Source organism: Mastacembelus armatus, chromosome 1 (genome assembly GCF_900324485.2).
Source record: "Mastacembelus armatus chromosome 1, fMasArm1.2, whole genome shotgun sequence".
Classification (NCBI taxonomy): domain Eukaryota; kingdom Metazoa; phylum Chordata; class Actinopteri; order Synbranchiformes; family Mastacembelidae; genus Mastacembelus; species Mastacembelus armatus.
The window spans coordinates 14,895,117-14,912,439 of NC_046633.1; the positions used below are offsets into that span (position 1 = coordinate 14,895,117).

At 39.5% G+C, this 17,323-nt stretch overlaps 1 protein-coding gene across 5 annotated transcripts; it reads left to right on the plus strand.

Annotated features, from left to right (window-relative positions):
• Positions 1-7,907: 7,907 nt before the first annotated feature.
• Positions 7,908-16,552, plus strand: scrn2 (secernin 2). 5 transcript variants are annotated; one of them, XM_026304219.2, is made up of 9 exons: positions 7,908-8,108; positions 8,827-8,989; positions 10,140-10,321; positions 10,733-10,932; positions 12,143-12,358; positions 12,496-12,661; positions 14,229-14,409; positions 15,846-16,002; positions 16,168-16,552. In XM_026304219.2, the coding sequence occupies exons 2-8, from the start codon at positions 8,828-8,830 to the stop codon at positions 15,996-15,998; spliced, it is 1,260 nt and encodes a 419-aa protein (XP_026160004.1). In that variant the 5' UTR covers positions 7,908-8,108; position 8,827; the 3' UTR covers positions 15,999-16,002; positions 16,168-16,552. The 5 variants fall into 5 exon arrangements, with proteins under 5 accessions (XP_026160004.1, XP_026160006.1, XP_026160007.1 ...); XM_026304221.2 differs by having other exon boundaries at positions 7,909-8,108; positions 8,909-8,989; XM_026304222.2 differs by having other exon boundaries at positions 7,909-8,108; positions 8,916-8,989.
• Positions 16,553-17,323: the final 771 nt, after the last annotated feature.

A 17,323-nucleotide genomic window follows, 5' to 3' on the forward strand; every position in this document is an offset into this window, starting at 1 on the left:
TGCAGCACTAAGCACACACTAAGACAAGATTATATTTATTCTGCTAAATTACATATACACCTATAAACTTCATTTCTACAGAACTGTTCTCTCAAAACAAATACCGAGGATGAATATAAGATGAACGTATTAAAGATTAGCTACAGCGCTGGTATAGTTCTGGTGATGTACCAAATTAAGATACATTTTTACCTGTGGTACAGCAGACCTGGTAAGTGTAGTGACTGCAGCCTGTGAATCAGATGGTTGATACCTGGAAATCCTTTGATTGCAGACACTCCTGGGTGAGGTGGTTTATCCTGGGCCAAAACAGAGGCACTATACACAAATCTGAATACCTTACTTGACAGAAAAGAGACATTTCCCTGTGCACCAGTTCTGCTCATCAAATTATCTGGATGCTTCAGAGAATCAGTGTATATCGCTCACATTTGAATGAAATGTGTTTTTGAACTGTTACAAACGGTTTATAGTGCATGCCAAATGCTGAATTTCTTGAAGTGTGTGAGTTTAGTAACAAGTTTGATAGATTGCTGCAGTGTTAAATATGCATCACACTTTTATGAGTTTTAAACATCATCTTCCTTTGAGGCCTTTTTTTTTTATTTTGTCTCCTTGCTGAGTTAATTCCTTTCCTGTCACAGCATGTTGGTGGAGCAGCTTCAAATCAACTGACAAACACAGACCACAGACAGGCCGGCGGGAAGTGACTTCCTACCCTCTCTGCTGCTCTTTCTCTGAAGCAGCACTTTAGAAATGCTGGGTTTGAACTGATTATATGACAGTCATATAACAGAACCACAAAGCAAAGCAAATACAGCAGCAAATACTGACAAAGTCCTGATTCAGCATGTGCCTCGATAGATTTATACACACCTTCAGGTCATAAAGAGTGATCACGTTCATCAGGAACTGTTGCTTCCATGAGCACATTACTTGACCAGAAGCCGTAACGAAAATCTGCTTAGATTTTAACACATAAAAGACTAGTGAATGTGTGACATTTGTCCAGATTCGTGCTTTGAAAATTTAAATCCACTGTGATGAATTAGTTGCCACTGATGCATAATTGAAATTAGTATCTCAGTATCTCATATCTCTCAGCATAACTTGTAGCACTTGTAGACTTAGAGGAGATCAGCCCACTGAATTCTAGACCACACACCACGTCTAAATGGTGTTTACCAACGTCTTTAAATAGTCAAGCATATCTCCTCATGAATACAATGCAGCACAGCGAAAAAGCAAATACTTAATATAATTTAATTACAGTTCAATGTCAAGTAGGGGCTTAAAAATACTCTTAATGATTTAAATGTGATTAGATAACTTGTTAGACAGTTTTGATTTCTGTCACTACTAACATATTATTTTATAATATAACATATATTTTTTTATAAGAGTTTATTCTGTGTGCACATGAAAATGTTTAGAGTTCTTTATTCCAGCAAATCCTTTTGAATTTTTATGTTCTGATTTGCTGATATATCTTAATATAGGTGCAGCGCCTTCGACCTTCTGCACAGATTGGACCCATCTACATATACAAAGCACTATTCAGTTGTCAGTAGTCTCAGAAAGTGGACGCTGCTATACTAATGTCATAGGTTTATCATTTAGACATAAATGCTCCATACAGTTTTGTACTGACCTGACCTTATTTTATTCTGCTAAACTGATGTTCCCCGTGTCAGAAATATCTTTTACACTCTTTAATTTGAAAAGAAATAATAGTTTAAACAGTTTTTGGGTAAAGACCCTTATTTATGATCCTGCTGAAAGTTAGAAGAGAAGATGCGTACCATTCACATTGTCCTAAATATGAAGATAGAGACACTTACTGGTTAACTAGGGAGAAACAATTAACTCTATCTACATGCAACAAAATCTGCCTAGCATCACCATTAATGCAAATTAATTAACACAGCTCATTGTTTAAAATTTATACAGACACAATTTTCAAAAGGGTTATTTGTGGTTTTACCAAAGTTACTATGAACTTACAGCACCTTGCCAACCAATAGCTGGTGTAAGCTTTAGAGATGCTAGTTACCTTCAGAGATGCTAGATGCCTTTGGATAGAGGCAGGCTAGCTGTTTCCACGTTCCCCACTTTGTTCTAGGATTATGTTAACCACCTATTGATAGTAGCTTTATATTCAACATACGTGACATAAAGCTTTTCATTTAATTTTTACAAAGAACACTCATCAGCATTTTTTCAAAATGAATGCTCAAACTGCCTTTTTAAGGCTATAAGTGGTTCTGATTTACAGTATTCCTGTAACTATTTTCCAGTTTCCTACACACCCCAAACATACTGTATCATTGCTTGATAGTATCTATTGTGTTTTTAATTATAGTAATTAGCTAAGAACCAGTTTTCAGAGCTGTTGCTTTGGTTATTCTAAAGGTCAAAATAGTTTACGTGTGAGCTCAGTCTAAATTCTGGAGTTCACAGTTTGTCTGAGTGCACATCTGTGTTGTCCCCAACTTGGGACTTTCCTTAAAAGACATGTGTTTTGTATACAAGATTCCCAACATAGAAAGTTGGTTCTGATTCTGATTAAACAGACTGTGGCTGGTTTGACTTGTCTGTTGTCCCACGGGAACCACAGTGGTGTCCCAGACAAATCCTGCTGCCACCATGCCAGCCTCCAGAGAGCTAGGCTGGCTAAAGCCTCACTTCCCCTCCAGCAGCAGGAAAAAATCCAAACAAAGTAAATAGTAAGCACCTAGTAGTCAACTTCCTTATCCTTGTTAATTATTCAAAATCCCAGAGGAGAGACCGGCCCACAGTTGTCTTCTGAGTCACTTTTTTCTCTCATACATACACTCACTCACCACCTCACCCCCCTCTCCTCCTGCCTCCCCTTTCAACTTCAAACCCATTCATTTCTGCAAGCTGCACTTTGATTGTACCAAACACCTGTATTTTTCAAGAAGAGACTTCCTTGCGAGCCCCCGCCTCCCATCTTTGATTGTTAAACAGCAGTGGCGCCGTCATTACTGTCTGTGCGACTGATGCCGCCCAGCTTCCCCGCCCATCTTCCACCTCTGCCTTTTAACCGGAACTTTAATTGCTCAGAGAAAATTTAGATTGCTTTATTTTATCTAATTTTCAAAACACCTTTCTGTGCGCGTGTCTGTGTGGAGGGTTGTAAAACTTGAAATGTGCCTTGGTGGATCTATCAGAAAAAGTGGTGTTAATCACAGATTTCGTAACAACTCTGAAGTGAGCACTCAACTAAAATATGTCCTCAGATTTGTTATAAGATGTGGCAACTTAGAACATTTAGAGCATAAAGCTGGTTGTAGTCAGATGGACACGGGCGCTCAACTTTTTTTTTTTTTTTTAGCTCACCAGTAATCCTCCAGGAAGACAGGCAGACACTTACACACAGACATACACACATGCACCTTTGCAGCAGTAATACCATGCTTTATTAGACGGCCTGTCCTTCCACCCTGTCTCCCCTCTCAGATTAATATCCTCCGGGCTTCTCACCAGCTGTTTCCGTCCCTTAACACCCCTCATCTTCCTCTGGCCGGCCCTCCACTTCACGTGGCACAGTCCACAGCCTGGGCCTGCATGGCTCTAGGTGAGGTCCTTGTTTTAACGTTGTATGTGTGGATATGTGTGTTCACAAGCTGACTTGACTGGCAGCTCTCAAAATATCTTATGGTGCTGAGACACAGTGTTGAGTTGATGGAATCGTTGAACCTGTAGAATGCCGGTTTACAGACCCAGACACATGTCGTCGTTCACTCTCTTCGGATTTTTTTTGGAAATCATTGTTATTATCATTTCATTGCTTCCCTGAAACATTTGTTCAAATTTAAAAGATATTTTTTACATAAGCAAAATTGAAAAAACAACCTTATTGTCATCTTGTTTGTAACTTGCATTGATTAAATCTGTGCATTAAGTCATTTGGTGTATTTACAAGATTTATTTTTCACTCCTCTGTTTAGTTTCCTCACTTTTGTGTGTGTGTGTGTGTGTGTGTGTGTGTGTGTGTGTGTGTGTACTGTATATGTGTGCGAGGTCTCTCTTGGGTGTGTCTGCCTTTGGCTCAGGTTAGTGTTTACTTCTCATGGTGTCTTTACTGTTTGTGTGTAAGAGCAGACAGGATGTGCGATGCTTGTCAGCACACTCGAGGAGATGAAAGATGAGAGGGTGTGGAAGTAGCCAAGTGCTGTTCAGGTAACAGGTTGTCTTCTGAAAAATCTCTCAAGAATTCAGCCCTGTTGCCTTCAGCATTCCTAGTGAGCAACGAGGGAACACCACTCATCACCAGGGTGCTTCAAAAAAGACTATAACACAAACCTGAGCATAGGTGAGCTCCAGTGGTTTCCAGGTGCTCATTGTTAAAACCCAACTAACAGCTGAACAGTAGCTAGGCTGGTGCTCCTAGTTTTTTATGAGCTCTTCTGTGCGTGTGAACTGTTACTGGACTACTTCCATAAAACTGATTGCATCACCAAAACTGCCATGTCAGTCAGCTATAGAAATAGGGCCTCCTGATTTGCATATTGATGCTTTGGTTGAGACATGAAGGCAAGAATGCTCCATGTCATTTGAAATGACATACTTACAACCTTTTTACTCACCGCAATGCAGTGGAGCAGGTTTATATTATAAAGTTGAACTTAATATACGTGCCCCATCCATGACAGCCGATATTCAAAACAGCGAAGGTTTGACTGTGTTTTTATTGTGAATTGTTTACCAGTTTAAATGGAAAATATCAGTCAGAATTCACAGCTTATTTCTCGTTAGGAAAGGGTTTTAACCTAAACCAAAGATCCTGGAATAAATCCTCCTCTATAATGATGTTCAGCTTTTGTTCAGACTAATTTAGAGAGCTGTTGAATCAGCTATATGGGCATTTTGAAGGCTGTGGTTTTTGTAATTTAGCCTAGTCTTACAGATATAAATGAAGGGGACAAAATAATGGAAACACCTGTCAGTATAATTCAATAACAATTCAAAGGCACCACAAACTATATGCAAATACTCATGGAAAATGGCCATACATTTTTAATCCAAACAAAATGTTACCACCTTCAGGAAGGTTATTTTAGACTGTATTAGATAGCCCATGGAAAATTATCTTATAAATTTGAACTTGTTAGCAAACTATTGCATAATTACACATCCAGCTAACACAAGGTGTTTTGTAAGTGTTAATTTGAAGAAGAAGAAGTACTTTATTTATGCCCAAGGGGAAATTCAATTGTTACAGAAGTTATTCTAATTTAAGTTATTAAATGTAATATTATTTATATTATATGAATTAATAGTAAAGTAATAAAGTAACTAACTTGGATTTGTGTTTCTCACATTCCGATAAATGTAAGTCAAATATTAATGTTCTTTAAGAAAGAAAAGAAAGAAAGAAAGATTGATGAGAGTAAACCAATAACAATAAAGTGCCAAAACAGAGCCCTAAAAGATGCTAAAATGCTCGGTAGGACTGAGAGGAACAGCAGCGTTAGGTTATATTTTTCTGGGCTTTCCACAATGCAATTCATGTCTTTCACGCTGCATGTACTAATTTGGCCCATTGCTGAAATGTAATATAATGTAAAGATTAGTGCAGCTTCAGTCTTCAAGTCTTGAACCAGAATACTGAAGAATTACATTTAGATGAAGTATAGTCCCAATAAATACTTTCACTGGAAATAACATGCATCATATTATTTTAGGATATTTCAGTTTTATCAGCCATCCTCAATATATGTTGGATGCAGAAACATCAGAGACAGATATCTCAAAACCTGGATAAATTAAAGCAAAACTATCTTTACTGCGACAACACCAGAAGCAAATCAGAAAGTATGATTTTTCTTAACCTAATCTAAATGGCAACCATTTAACATCACTGATTTTTTTTTTTTTTTGCAAAGTCAAATAGATGTTGCTGAGAAGTGTGTGTTCCTGGAAAAACCAAGCCCACAGACAGGAAGTTTAAAATTCAGGGAACCACCGGTGATGGAAAACACCCACTTGATAAACCCACTGACCCACATGACTTTGCCCAACTTTAATTACACTGATTAACAAAAATGTGAGAGTACTGCTAAGAAGCACTAGTATGGACTGTGTTTGTCGCATTTCCAAAAAACTATGACCTTGAGCACAAATAGCTCTTAAAAAAACATTTTGTGATACTCAAATGTCATAATATTTTAGTTTAGTTTAGGAATTAAAGATCTGACCATGTTATATGTGATTTATTGAAGAAACTGATAAAGTGAATTTAAACTTTAGTCTTTTCTGTTATATGTGACAGGAACTGAATTACAGTATGTCAAAGCATTTACTTAGGTTCTGCACTGAATGCTTCTATTTAATACCTTCCTCTACTCCACTACATTTCATAGGATCATATTTTAGGTTTAGCTTGACATTTGTTTAACACAAATAATTGGTGTTTATTCCTCCTCCACCAGACCACCAGCTTTGTTTCTTCATTTCCCTGTTTAGTTAATAAGAAGGACCTTTGATGGACTGTTCACTGCTACTCTTTCTTCTTTAACTGAAATAAAAGATTTACTACAAAGTTGGAACTTAAGCTAAAAGGTACATACCCACACATAAAGTACTCTTTAAACATCGACATAGACAAGCCAACACTACAACAATCAGCTACAAGAAGTCTGAATGTATGCATAGACTTCTGTTACACAGCTGTTATAAAACAAATAGGTTGTTTTGCTTGTTAAGGAATCTACATGGTTTTGTATTTGTAAAATTGTGAAGTGGCTTAGAAAAGTGAATGTAATTGTAATTTCATACCAAAAGTAATATCTATGGGCTGAGTAGGAACATGTAGAAATGTAAATGTGCATGTGGCCACACAACACATGAGTAGGGCTAACAAGGGCCAATGAAACATAGGCCTATATATAACTTTATCTGGGGGTCCTAGCATAATAGTCTTTCATGGGGTCCAAAATATCTAATGGTCGGCCCTGGTACAAGCAGAGTCATCATCAGTATACAGAAACATCTGTGTGGGCTGGAGGTCCTGAGGTCAAAATGGGACACACATCCACAGACCGACAAACTGGTGATGGCTATCCAACCAGACATAGTAGTAGAGAACAAACAGCAGAAGAAAGCTGTAGATGTAGCAATCCCAAGTGACAGCAGCATCAGGAAGAAGGAACATGAGAAGCTTGAGAAATACCAAGGGCTGAAAGAAGAACTAGAAAAGATGTGGAAAGTGAAGGCAACAGTGGTCCCCGTGGTAATCGGCACCCTCGGGGCTGTGACCCCCAAACTGGTAGAGTGGTTCCAACAGATCCCAGGAACAACATCAGAGATCTCAGTCCAGAAGAGCTCAGTGCTAGGAACAGCTAAGATACTGCGAAGAACCCTCAAACTCCCAGGCCTCTGGTAGAGATTGAGGAAGACACACACACCACCCAGTGTTAGAAGGGAATTTTATTTATAATTTTATATAAAGTTATATTCCCATATATATATATATATATATATATGTATATATATAGGTGTGATTGGTGACTGAACTTTAAATTGGTGGCCTACCACTTTAACTGTGGCAACTGTGTTTCTAATGAAAATGTGAACTTGTTTACTTCAGTAAATGTAAGGTAAGAGGTTTGCCCAGCTCGTCGTTTAAGCCCCAGACATGAACTCATGAGCTCAGGTGGAGCTGATAACCAGCAGCCATGGTGACACAAATACGCAATGCAACGCACTTTAATGGAAAAGGGCTGAAATAAAGCAACACGTGTATTTATTGTTAGTTTGTCACGCTCAAGACTGAACTGTAAAAACCTTCGGTATCTACCATGAGTGTAATTCATCATATGTGGCTGTATGTTGCAGCCCGGACTAACAGGAAAGAGGAGGAGGAGGAGGGGCAGAGTCATGATGAAGAGCTGCATCATCACTCAGGCCTGCTGTGCAGCTTTCCACAGGTGTGGACTGGGCGCTGGGAGACGGTGAGCTGTGTTTGTGGCCAGACGAGACGAGACCTTTAAGTACAGACCTTTGGATTGCCCCGGTCACGTGACTCGGTATCGCCAACCTGCCTACTCAGCCGGCCGTCCGCTCTCGCCATTGACAAAAAGGTAAACAATTTCTGCAGCAGTATTCACAGACTAGCTGGAGTTTACCGACTGTTAACCCACAGGTTGAACCTATTATTCAACAACCCCTCACCCAGTCCCCCCCGCCCCGAAGCTACAGACGTGTCGCTGTTCCGGAAAGAGACGGGGACTGACAGTGTGGGCACATCGCATTCGGGCCTTATCGCTGCAATAACCAGTGATTTCAAACCGAGCCCCCCCCCCACGGGCTGCAGCTGCCGTCAGGGAACTTTTAGCGACATTATTTCCGGTTAGAAAACGATTCATGGGCGCAAACGCAAGACGAGAGCGATAATAAAGCAACGTGGCGGTCGGATTTGTGGAGCTTACAGTCAGCAAGGTGCTCTGCACAAGGCTACCTCCTAATCCCTGTGTGAAAGGGATGGGCAGTTCACTGGCTGAATCCTACTTTATGCAAAAAACAAAAAATCTGGGTGGAGAATGGAAGGAGACTCTCCCCCTTGACTCCACACATGCACATTATGGTCAAAAGGGTGTAGGCTCACACACTTGTGTTGGATGTCAAACACATTGTCAGACTCTGAAGATTAGTTTTAAATGTTTACACGAGATAGTTACTTGGTTGAATGGGTGTTTATTTTCCATCTCATCAATTTGAATTCCTCAGACAGATTTCCAGCCGCTTCCCACCCACTTACCTGGTCTTTTTTGTGTGTATGTGCATGTGCATGTGTTGCAGGATGGCAGAGGCTCCCATGTCATGTGATTGTTTTGTTTCCTTGCCCCCTGGCTCTCGCGATGACCATGTGATTTTTGGGAAGAACTCAGATCGTCCCCGGGATGAGGTGCAGGAGGTGGCCCACTTCCCTGCAGCATCTCACCCACCAGGCTCCATGCTGGAGGTAAAACAGCCCAGAAGTCCCACAGTCCCACAACATGCTCACTGCTGTTTGTGCAGCTGCCTGCAGAAATCATGCATTATACTTCCAGTATGTGGTGCACTGCAGAAAATCAGTGATTAAAAGTTTGTAAACAAACATTTGATGATAGTATTAATGCATGGCTTTCAAAATGACACAGTCTCAACCGTATTACTAAACATTTACACACAGACTTCATATTGTCCTGTTAATGGTTAAGGAAGTAGCTGGAACTTGCTGTTGAAATTCTTTATTCTGTTTTATTCGTGTAAAATTTGTCTTTAGCTCAGTGGCAGTAATTAGATCAGAGTTGCTGAGTTTAATGTAATCTGGGAAAGTAATCCAGTTTATCCTCAAATGTTGAAATAAATGTCTCGATGTCAGTCTTTTTCATACTGCATAGAGTGGGCTGCCTGCAACGTTAAAAGTAGGTGCTTTCAATATGCAACGTGACCTTAAAATCAACAACTTCTAATTTCTGTTTTTTTACTATAAACCTCTGAATGGAACAAGCTGATCCTCTGATATGCAGTGTCGTAAAACGGCCAATATGTGCAGTGTGTCAATTAAGTTCTGAATGTTTTGTTTGTGTTTATGTGTCATCATGCATGTTAACAGGGTTGTTAAACATTTTTGCAAAATATGGTAATTCTACTTTATTTTAGAATAGATCAATACTCAAGGTTAAATATGCAGCCACAGCCAAGAGATGTTAGCTCAGCTTAGCATAAAGATACATCTTTGTGCTACCTCTCGCATGTCTCTTGTTAAAGTCTATATCCACCTATGAACACTCTTAAAGTTATGATTGTATCATACTGTATTTGTATTTCTACTTTATTTGTACCAAAGGCCAATATTGATATTTTTGAATTTACCAGATCCAATAGAGATATATAAATTGATGTTCTTTTATTAATCATGAACATTTTTTTATAGGAAGGGTTGTAGGTAGGCTACTCTTGAAAACTGTGCCCAGTTGTGCCCAGTCGGATGTCTTACAACTGAAAAATAAAATGCTCTCTCTGGCAGAAAGCTATGCGACTACAGTATGTCACTGTTCCAAATTACCTCAGTAGGGTTTTTGCTTAATTCTCAGCTCCTCCATTTCTGTTTCTTTTTTAATCCGCAGTGCACGTACATCCAGATCCCTCAGGTAGAGCAGACTCACGCTGTTGTCCTTAGTAAACCTGCCTGGATGTGGGGTGCTGAAATGGGAGCCAACGACCAGGGAGTTTGTATTGGGAATGAGGCAGTCTGGACCAGGGAGCCCATCGCCCCTGGAGAGGCTCTGCTGGGCATGGACCTGGTCCGGTGAGCACCAAATGTGTTAAAAAACAATCCTCAAAATACAGCTTATTAAGATTTAGCAATAAAGAAGAACTCATCCTATGATCTGATGTGAGCCGTCACATACTGGATTCTAATCAAACAGTAACAGTAACAGTTTGGATGTGGAATATTCAGTGTAAGTATTAATTTAATCCTCTCTGGCTTTGATCAGAAGGGTGTGTAGATTGTCACAAACAGGTTATGACAGGTATACTGTAGTAAGTGCTGCTGAAGCTTAGTGCTTCTCTTTTCATGAGTTAATAAATGGATTAAAAAAAACTGTAGATTTACTAAGTTAATACATAACTTGCAACTTAACATTTGTGAGTGGATGAAATGTTATTGTCAAATACTTCACTTTGAAGAAACCCAAACATGACCTTTGATCAACAGACTGGCACTAGAGCGTGGTGACAGTGCCTGGGCGGCACTGACGGTTATCACCAGCCTCCTGGAACAGCATGGGCAGGGGGGCCAGTGCAGGGAGGCTCCGGAGCCCTTCAGCTACCACAACACTTTCCTCTTGGTGGACCGAAATGAGGCATGGGTGCTGGAAACTGCTGGGAGGCTGTGGGTGGCACAAAAAGTTACAGGTGAGGGGGATGGAGGGTTTGAGGCTGCAGAATGACGGGTACATGACACTTCATTTCACTCTCTAGGTACTGCTATGATACTGACAACACAATAGAATAGAACTATACTGTATATATTGTTTGTTGTGTTGTTTGACGCTAATACTGTGTATGCAGCATCATCGCTTACTTTCATATCAAGTTTATTTCAAAAACTCTAATTCACATTATTGTCTAAAAGATCAGTACAGTGTGTCCTTTCCCTACCCTCATTTAAAACAAGGGAAGATCTATTTTTAAAAAAGCTGTTACAGTATTTATTGCAATAATCTGTACAACCATATATTACAATGAATACAGAATAATGAGGTACTGTACAACCAAACTGAAACATTGACAGAGACACGTTCAATGATTACAATTGCCTCTTGTATTTGCCAAAATCAGCACTTTGAAGGGGCCGTTTCTGCATCATGGCCCAACAAGACAAGACTAACTCAACGTTAATGTGTTAGCATGCTTAATATTTACTGTTAATTAGTAATACCAGGCCCTGGTAATGTTGTTAATTTTGCAGGTATTTGATCATAAACCAAAGTCGGACAGATAGAAACGTGTGTGGTTCTAAAGGAGGAATCAATGGATCACCAATATCAGTAGGCTTCATCCTCTAAGTATCATGAATATTTATCCAGAATTTAATGGCAAACCATCCAGTAGTTGTTGAGATATGTCATTCTGGACCACAGCTGTGGTCTCACATTCACGGTGGCTCCATCGTCCCTAAAGATATAGTAGGAGAATCTGCAGTAAAATGTAAACGCTTGGCTAACATGCTCACAAGCACTTGGCTGCTTAATTAGCCTTAAATATCAGTAAACAGTTAATTAAACAGTAGAGAGTTGAAAATCCATATGTAATGTTGAAATACTTACATGACTCATATTTAGTCTTTAATGTGGGAAACTAAATAAAGTAAATAAAACCCATTCAGATCTCTTTGTTCAGTCTTTAACAGCTTATATAGATGTGTCATTTTATTTAGGGAATGCTGAGATTGTAGTGAAAAGATACAAATTCATCAGGGTTGGATCACTCTGTCAACTGGAGATAAAACTTGCATGCTTTTCTACACAGTGTCTCTGCAAATACACCACAAGCAAGCAAAACAATGTTGGTTTTGACAAGGCTTCGTCACTAACAACCTTCTTCCCGTTCCTCTCCCTCTCAGAGGGTGTGAAGAACATCTCCAACCAGTTGACCATCAGCACTGAGATCACAGCAGAGCACCCTGAGCTGCGCAGTGTGGCTAAGGCTCAGGGTTGGTGGGATGGTGAAGGAGAGTTTAGCTTCTCTAAGGTGTTCGGCCCTGAAAACCCGCCTGCCAGAATGGAGCTGGCCAAACTGCGCTACAAGGGAGGGACAGAGCTACTTCAGAAACATGATGGTGAGGGTGGTCCGCTGGGCTCTGTCATGGTGAGATGACCATGAAAGGCCAGCAGAAAGTTTTTTTTTTTAAGGTAAATCCACAATTTAAAGTATGGTTTAAAATCCACTAAGTGTCTCTCCTGCTTCTGGTCTCAGGCTCAGTGACAGCAGAGGTGATGATGTCCATTCTGAGGGACAAGCCCAGTGGCATCTGCATGGACTCCGGAGGTTTCTGCACCACAGCCAGTATGGTGTCTGTTCTGCCCAAAGATACCAGCCTGCCCTGCATTCACTTCTTCACTGCCACCCCAGACCCCTCCAGGTTTGTACCTAATCCTTCGAGATGTTAAACCCACTGTTGGCCGAACACTTTCATATATTGAATTATTTGTTATTATTATTATTTTAAAAACTAAAACTTAAAAATTCGTTGTTTTAAATAACTGGGTCACATTCAGTGCTGCCATAATGTAGCAACAGTTTTTATCACAATTGCCACTCATTAAAAGTATATACTTTAATTAATTAGAAAGAGAGAAAAAAGGTAAAAAAAAATATAGGGGCAAAACTTTAATGTACAGATCTGTACATTCCTGTTCATTTCCTAGATTAGGGAAATTCTTCTGGAAAATTAATAATAAACTGGCTAAAATATCATAACTTTGTTTCTATGTAATTATGTAAGCACAGTATAATTAGTTCTCAGTGGCACAGGAAACTTTCAAGGCATTATTAGAAAATAACAGACTGGTAAAACAAGGGCAAAGCAAGACAAGTTTATTTGTATAGAAAATTTTTTACTTGAAAGCAGTTCCAAGTGCTTTACATAATGCAAGAAAAAAAGAAAGCATCATAGGAGAAAAGTTGAAAGGAATATGTAGAGCGATCGATTAGCAGAAATAAAATATAATATTCATAAATATATTGTCATTAGTTTGTATTCATGGGAAAATACCAACTGTTGTACTTTCTTGATCTTATAATGAAAATCTACACAGGGAATGGGTCTCCTTTCATGTTGTGCCATGTTGTGCTGTCATGTTTCTACAGTAGCCCAGAACAGACAAACCAAACAACGTCTCTAGACAGGGAATCACTTTATGTTTTAAAGGGGATGTCCACCGTGCCCTCCCTTACTCCTGGAAATGATTTTACATGTTGCACATTTAACCATAAAAATACAGTGAATTTTAAAAGAATAAATAAGAAAAAAATGATCAGTAAGACAGATTAAAAATAATAGGATGAAATATGAGATATAAATTTAGGACAGCTGTGGCAAACTGTGGGTTGTTACTGTCGTCAATAATTTTGTACCCCTTTTCTTCAGTCTTCCCAAGAGTAAACTCTTAAGTATTTTACACCACAGGCCAATGTACATTTCTTCCAGAACTCTGAAACATCAGCATCTACAAAAATATATACAAGTACAGACCAGGTTACATCACAAGTTTAAAGTAAAAAAAAAAAAAAGCTTAAAATTTAGCTTTTATAAAAATTCTATAAATCCCTCTATAAATCTATCAGAATTTAAAGTGAAAGCTAAAGGAACAAACTTAGATTTAAAAAGAGCCACAGTTGGAACAAATCTACATCCCAGTGGGAACTGTTTCCAGGAGTGTGCTGCATGATGGTAGCTGTGTAGGATGTTCTATCTGGGGGAAAATGACCTGAAATGGAAGTGATGTGTTTTAGCTTGGCATCAGAAGACTAAACAAAGTGTGCATACATTACAAAGGCGTTACTCCAGTATCCAGTATTCTTTCCATTTCATCTATGTTTTTCCTACATTCTGTGCATACTTTCGGTCAATGGGAGTTTCGGAGTCCGTGTTTCACTCTGCCTTTCACCCTTCCTGTTCCTTTCCCACCCCACTTGTATCCTGGTAGGTCTATATTCAAGCCATTTATCTTCTCGGACTGTTCCACTCCAGTGCTGAGGGTGGTTTCCCCACAGTTTGGCCCAGATGACCCTGTTAGGAAGCAGCCACGCTTTCAAAGCCAGGTGGACCGCAGACATGACCTGTACAAGGCTCACCAGGTGGTGCTCAACACCATGGAGACCAACCCGGTGGGCACTGATGAATGATCTAGGTCAATGATTGGCCTGAACAGATCCTGAGAGAACTGGAAGTTGACGTTCAGTTCATATGCATACAAAGTAGAACCATACTTACTGAGAGTTGTTCAGTTTTTTCCCCCTGTAAATTACAGGACAGTCACGCAGCACAGGTGTGACACTTCCAGTGCGGAGCATGACAAAACAGGACCTCGCAGTTAGTGCACACTGCACACTGTACACACGCACTGCAAGTACACATCTAAATCTAAAGAGCAGGGTTTTAGTCGTGACTACACTGCAACCCAAGACCAACCTGAGAATGCTGGCAGGTATTAGTACTTCGTAACAAAGTGCCATTTGCCTTTAAGCCATTAAGCTAACAGTCCCGTTGGAGTTTTTATCAGATGACTCAGGCAAGTTTAAGCTGAATTGATAGGAAGGTTAGAAAACTATTTGAAATTGTGAGGACACATACACAAGCATCTAGTTCAGGAGCTCAGTACCTCTATTCCAGTACCACACTTCCTGCTAATTCAAAGCAGGTTTAAAGTAGGTTGTGTGGTCCCACTAAAAAAAAAACAAATTATATTTTAAACTTGAAATAATTGTTTTTACATTGACATTCCACCACCGCTATGGCTGATATGTTGAACTGGTGACCAGTCAGTTGCATGTTTACACATAGAGCAGTTATGCAGCAACATTATCCTTTATTTGAAGTTGTGTTTGTTTGATTCAAATGTTCACTCTCTTTTGGCTTTCTTGTTACTCTCTACCACCTACTGAGGAATATAGTCATCTTTTTTAGCAGATCAGTGTTCTTTTATGTTTATAAGCTAGTCGCAAACTTTGTTTGCTGTTTGATGTTGAGAAAATAGTGTACACAGAACACAAGCAAGTGACACAATGCAAATAAAACAGTACGCAAGTCATAGTAAGGAAATAATGGTAAATGCTAAAATAGAGTGGAACATATTTGTTGGAAATATTATTTTAACAATGCCCAAATCAAATTGTAGTATTTTTTTTTGCTATGTTGATAGTGATATTTCCTGAAAAATTGAAAAAAAAAATTGTGAAAAAAGTGAAAAATATTGCTGTGTGAACTAGTATATATTTAATGCTGTATTCTATGTATAATGGAAATGGGACAAAAAATATTAACCTCTGTTCTGGTGAACAGCCAGATTATCTTGTAGGGGGAATAGAAGCATATGATAGCAGGTGTGTGATTGTTGTTATTGAAGTCTTTGTCTCTTGGTACAGAACTCTGATCAAATTAGATGTTAGGCTCTCAGAAGGCCAAGAATGGGCTTTAGATTTGTTTAAATGTACATATTACACGCAAGTTTTTCCACCGTAAGTTAGTTTAAACAAGTCACATGCAAACATTTGACTCAGGTATTACTGTTCTTTTTACATCTCTTTGGGTTTCTCTGTCTCAGGATAAGGGTTTGGCTGTCTATGGGATCCTGAGGGACCTGGAGTCGCAGTGTCTGAGCGAGATTTCAGCCATGTTGAGTGGAGAGATACCAGGAGATGAACTGGGGGACTTGTTTTTTGACTGTGTGGACACAGAGATTAAGTTCTACCAGTGAGGAGGTTGGAAGCTTCAGCAGTTGTATATGGTGTTGTGTATGTGCATACATGTTACATGTGTCAACAGTAGCTGCATGTTGTATACTACCTGTGGATGTGTGATTGTGACTGCTAAAGCAAAGTAAAACATGATCCTAATGCACTGCGTTAACCTGTCCTTTGTTACAGCACCCTCAGGTGGACATCCTTAGTGCTCACAGAGTGGCAGGAGAAGGCCCTGGGACTGCTAAAAACTCCTCATCTGATTGGCCTTTGCTTCAATCACACAACACATGTCCCTGAAGCCATTCCATCATTAACACAGACTAAATGTCTAAACCATGAATGGAGCATTATTATCATCTGTATCACCCAGGGAGCTATGACTGCACCTCATTAGTGAGTATAATAATGATGTAGACTACACAAGCACCTATGTAGAGATGTGTGATGTTGCACAAATACTGTGACTATGGCATTTAAGATTTTTTTGTTGTTGCAAATGAAATGATTGTAATTTGTTGAATGGCTACCTGTAGGTAAAGATCTAATAAAGAATGTGCATATTGCTGAATGTGTTGTGAGCTTGCTGTCTGCGCCGTTGATGCAGTTGCAGTATGTTTTGATAATCCCTGCATTAAAGCTAAACCATTTCCCATTTCCCCCTGCCCTTCATTCACAAAATTGAATGTTAAAAAAAGGTGTGTATTGCGTAAACAGAGCTTTTATATAATTTCTTACAAAACTGATGTAAACCAGCTGTTAAAATCATACAACTTTGTGTGTGACTGCAGATTCTTACAGCCAGGGCAACAGTGTTGAAAACAGAGCATGGGTCCGACTGGCTTTTATTAAATGAAAGTTAAATGTTAGTTAAATGAAATGGGTTCAGGCCTGTAGGGACTACAATTCATCAATTGGTCCGGTTCCAATCCGACAGAGTGTGTGCGAGTTTGGATAACCTTTGCAGCCTCATCTGTCTCGGTGATGTTGACCAAGAAATGAGCTCATTTGCTCAAAAGCCCCAGGACGAGTTCGGGGTACGAGGTGAGCACAGACGGCGAACTCAATGACCTCCAATAAAAAAACCACACTCGTGGACTTCCTGTTGGTCGTACGACCTCGACATGATCACGACTTCCTCGAAAAGAAGAAGAGGCGCGTGCTGGGTTTGGTGAGTGTACGATGAAAAAAAATGTGGGTCGGCCCAATGTATTTTGACTTTTGTCGGAAGCGATGTAGAGCCATTGTTTTTTCGGTCATGTATGACACCTTTAAAAAAAATAAAATAAAATAATTGCGTTTACGAATATGTTCAGGGGAAATTAAAGGTTTTTACGCAGAA

Coding starts and splice junctions, on each gene's coding strand:
- scrn2 (XM_026304219.2), top strand. CDS start 8,828: ATGGCAGAGGCTCCCATGTCATGTGATTGTTTTGTTTCCTTGCCCCCT. Junction 10,933..12,142: donor GGTGGCACAAAAAGTTACAG/GTGAGGGGGATG, acceptor TCTCCCTCTCAG/AGGGTGTGAAGAACATCTCC. Junction 12,359..12,495: donor GCTACTTCAGAAACATGATG/GTGAGGGTGGTC, acceptor TTCTGGTCTCAG/GCTCAGTGACAGCAGAGGTG.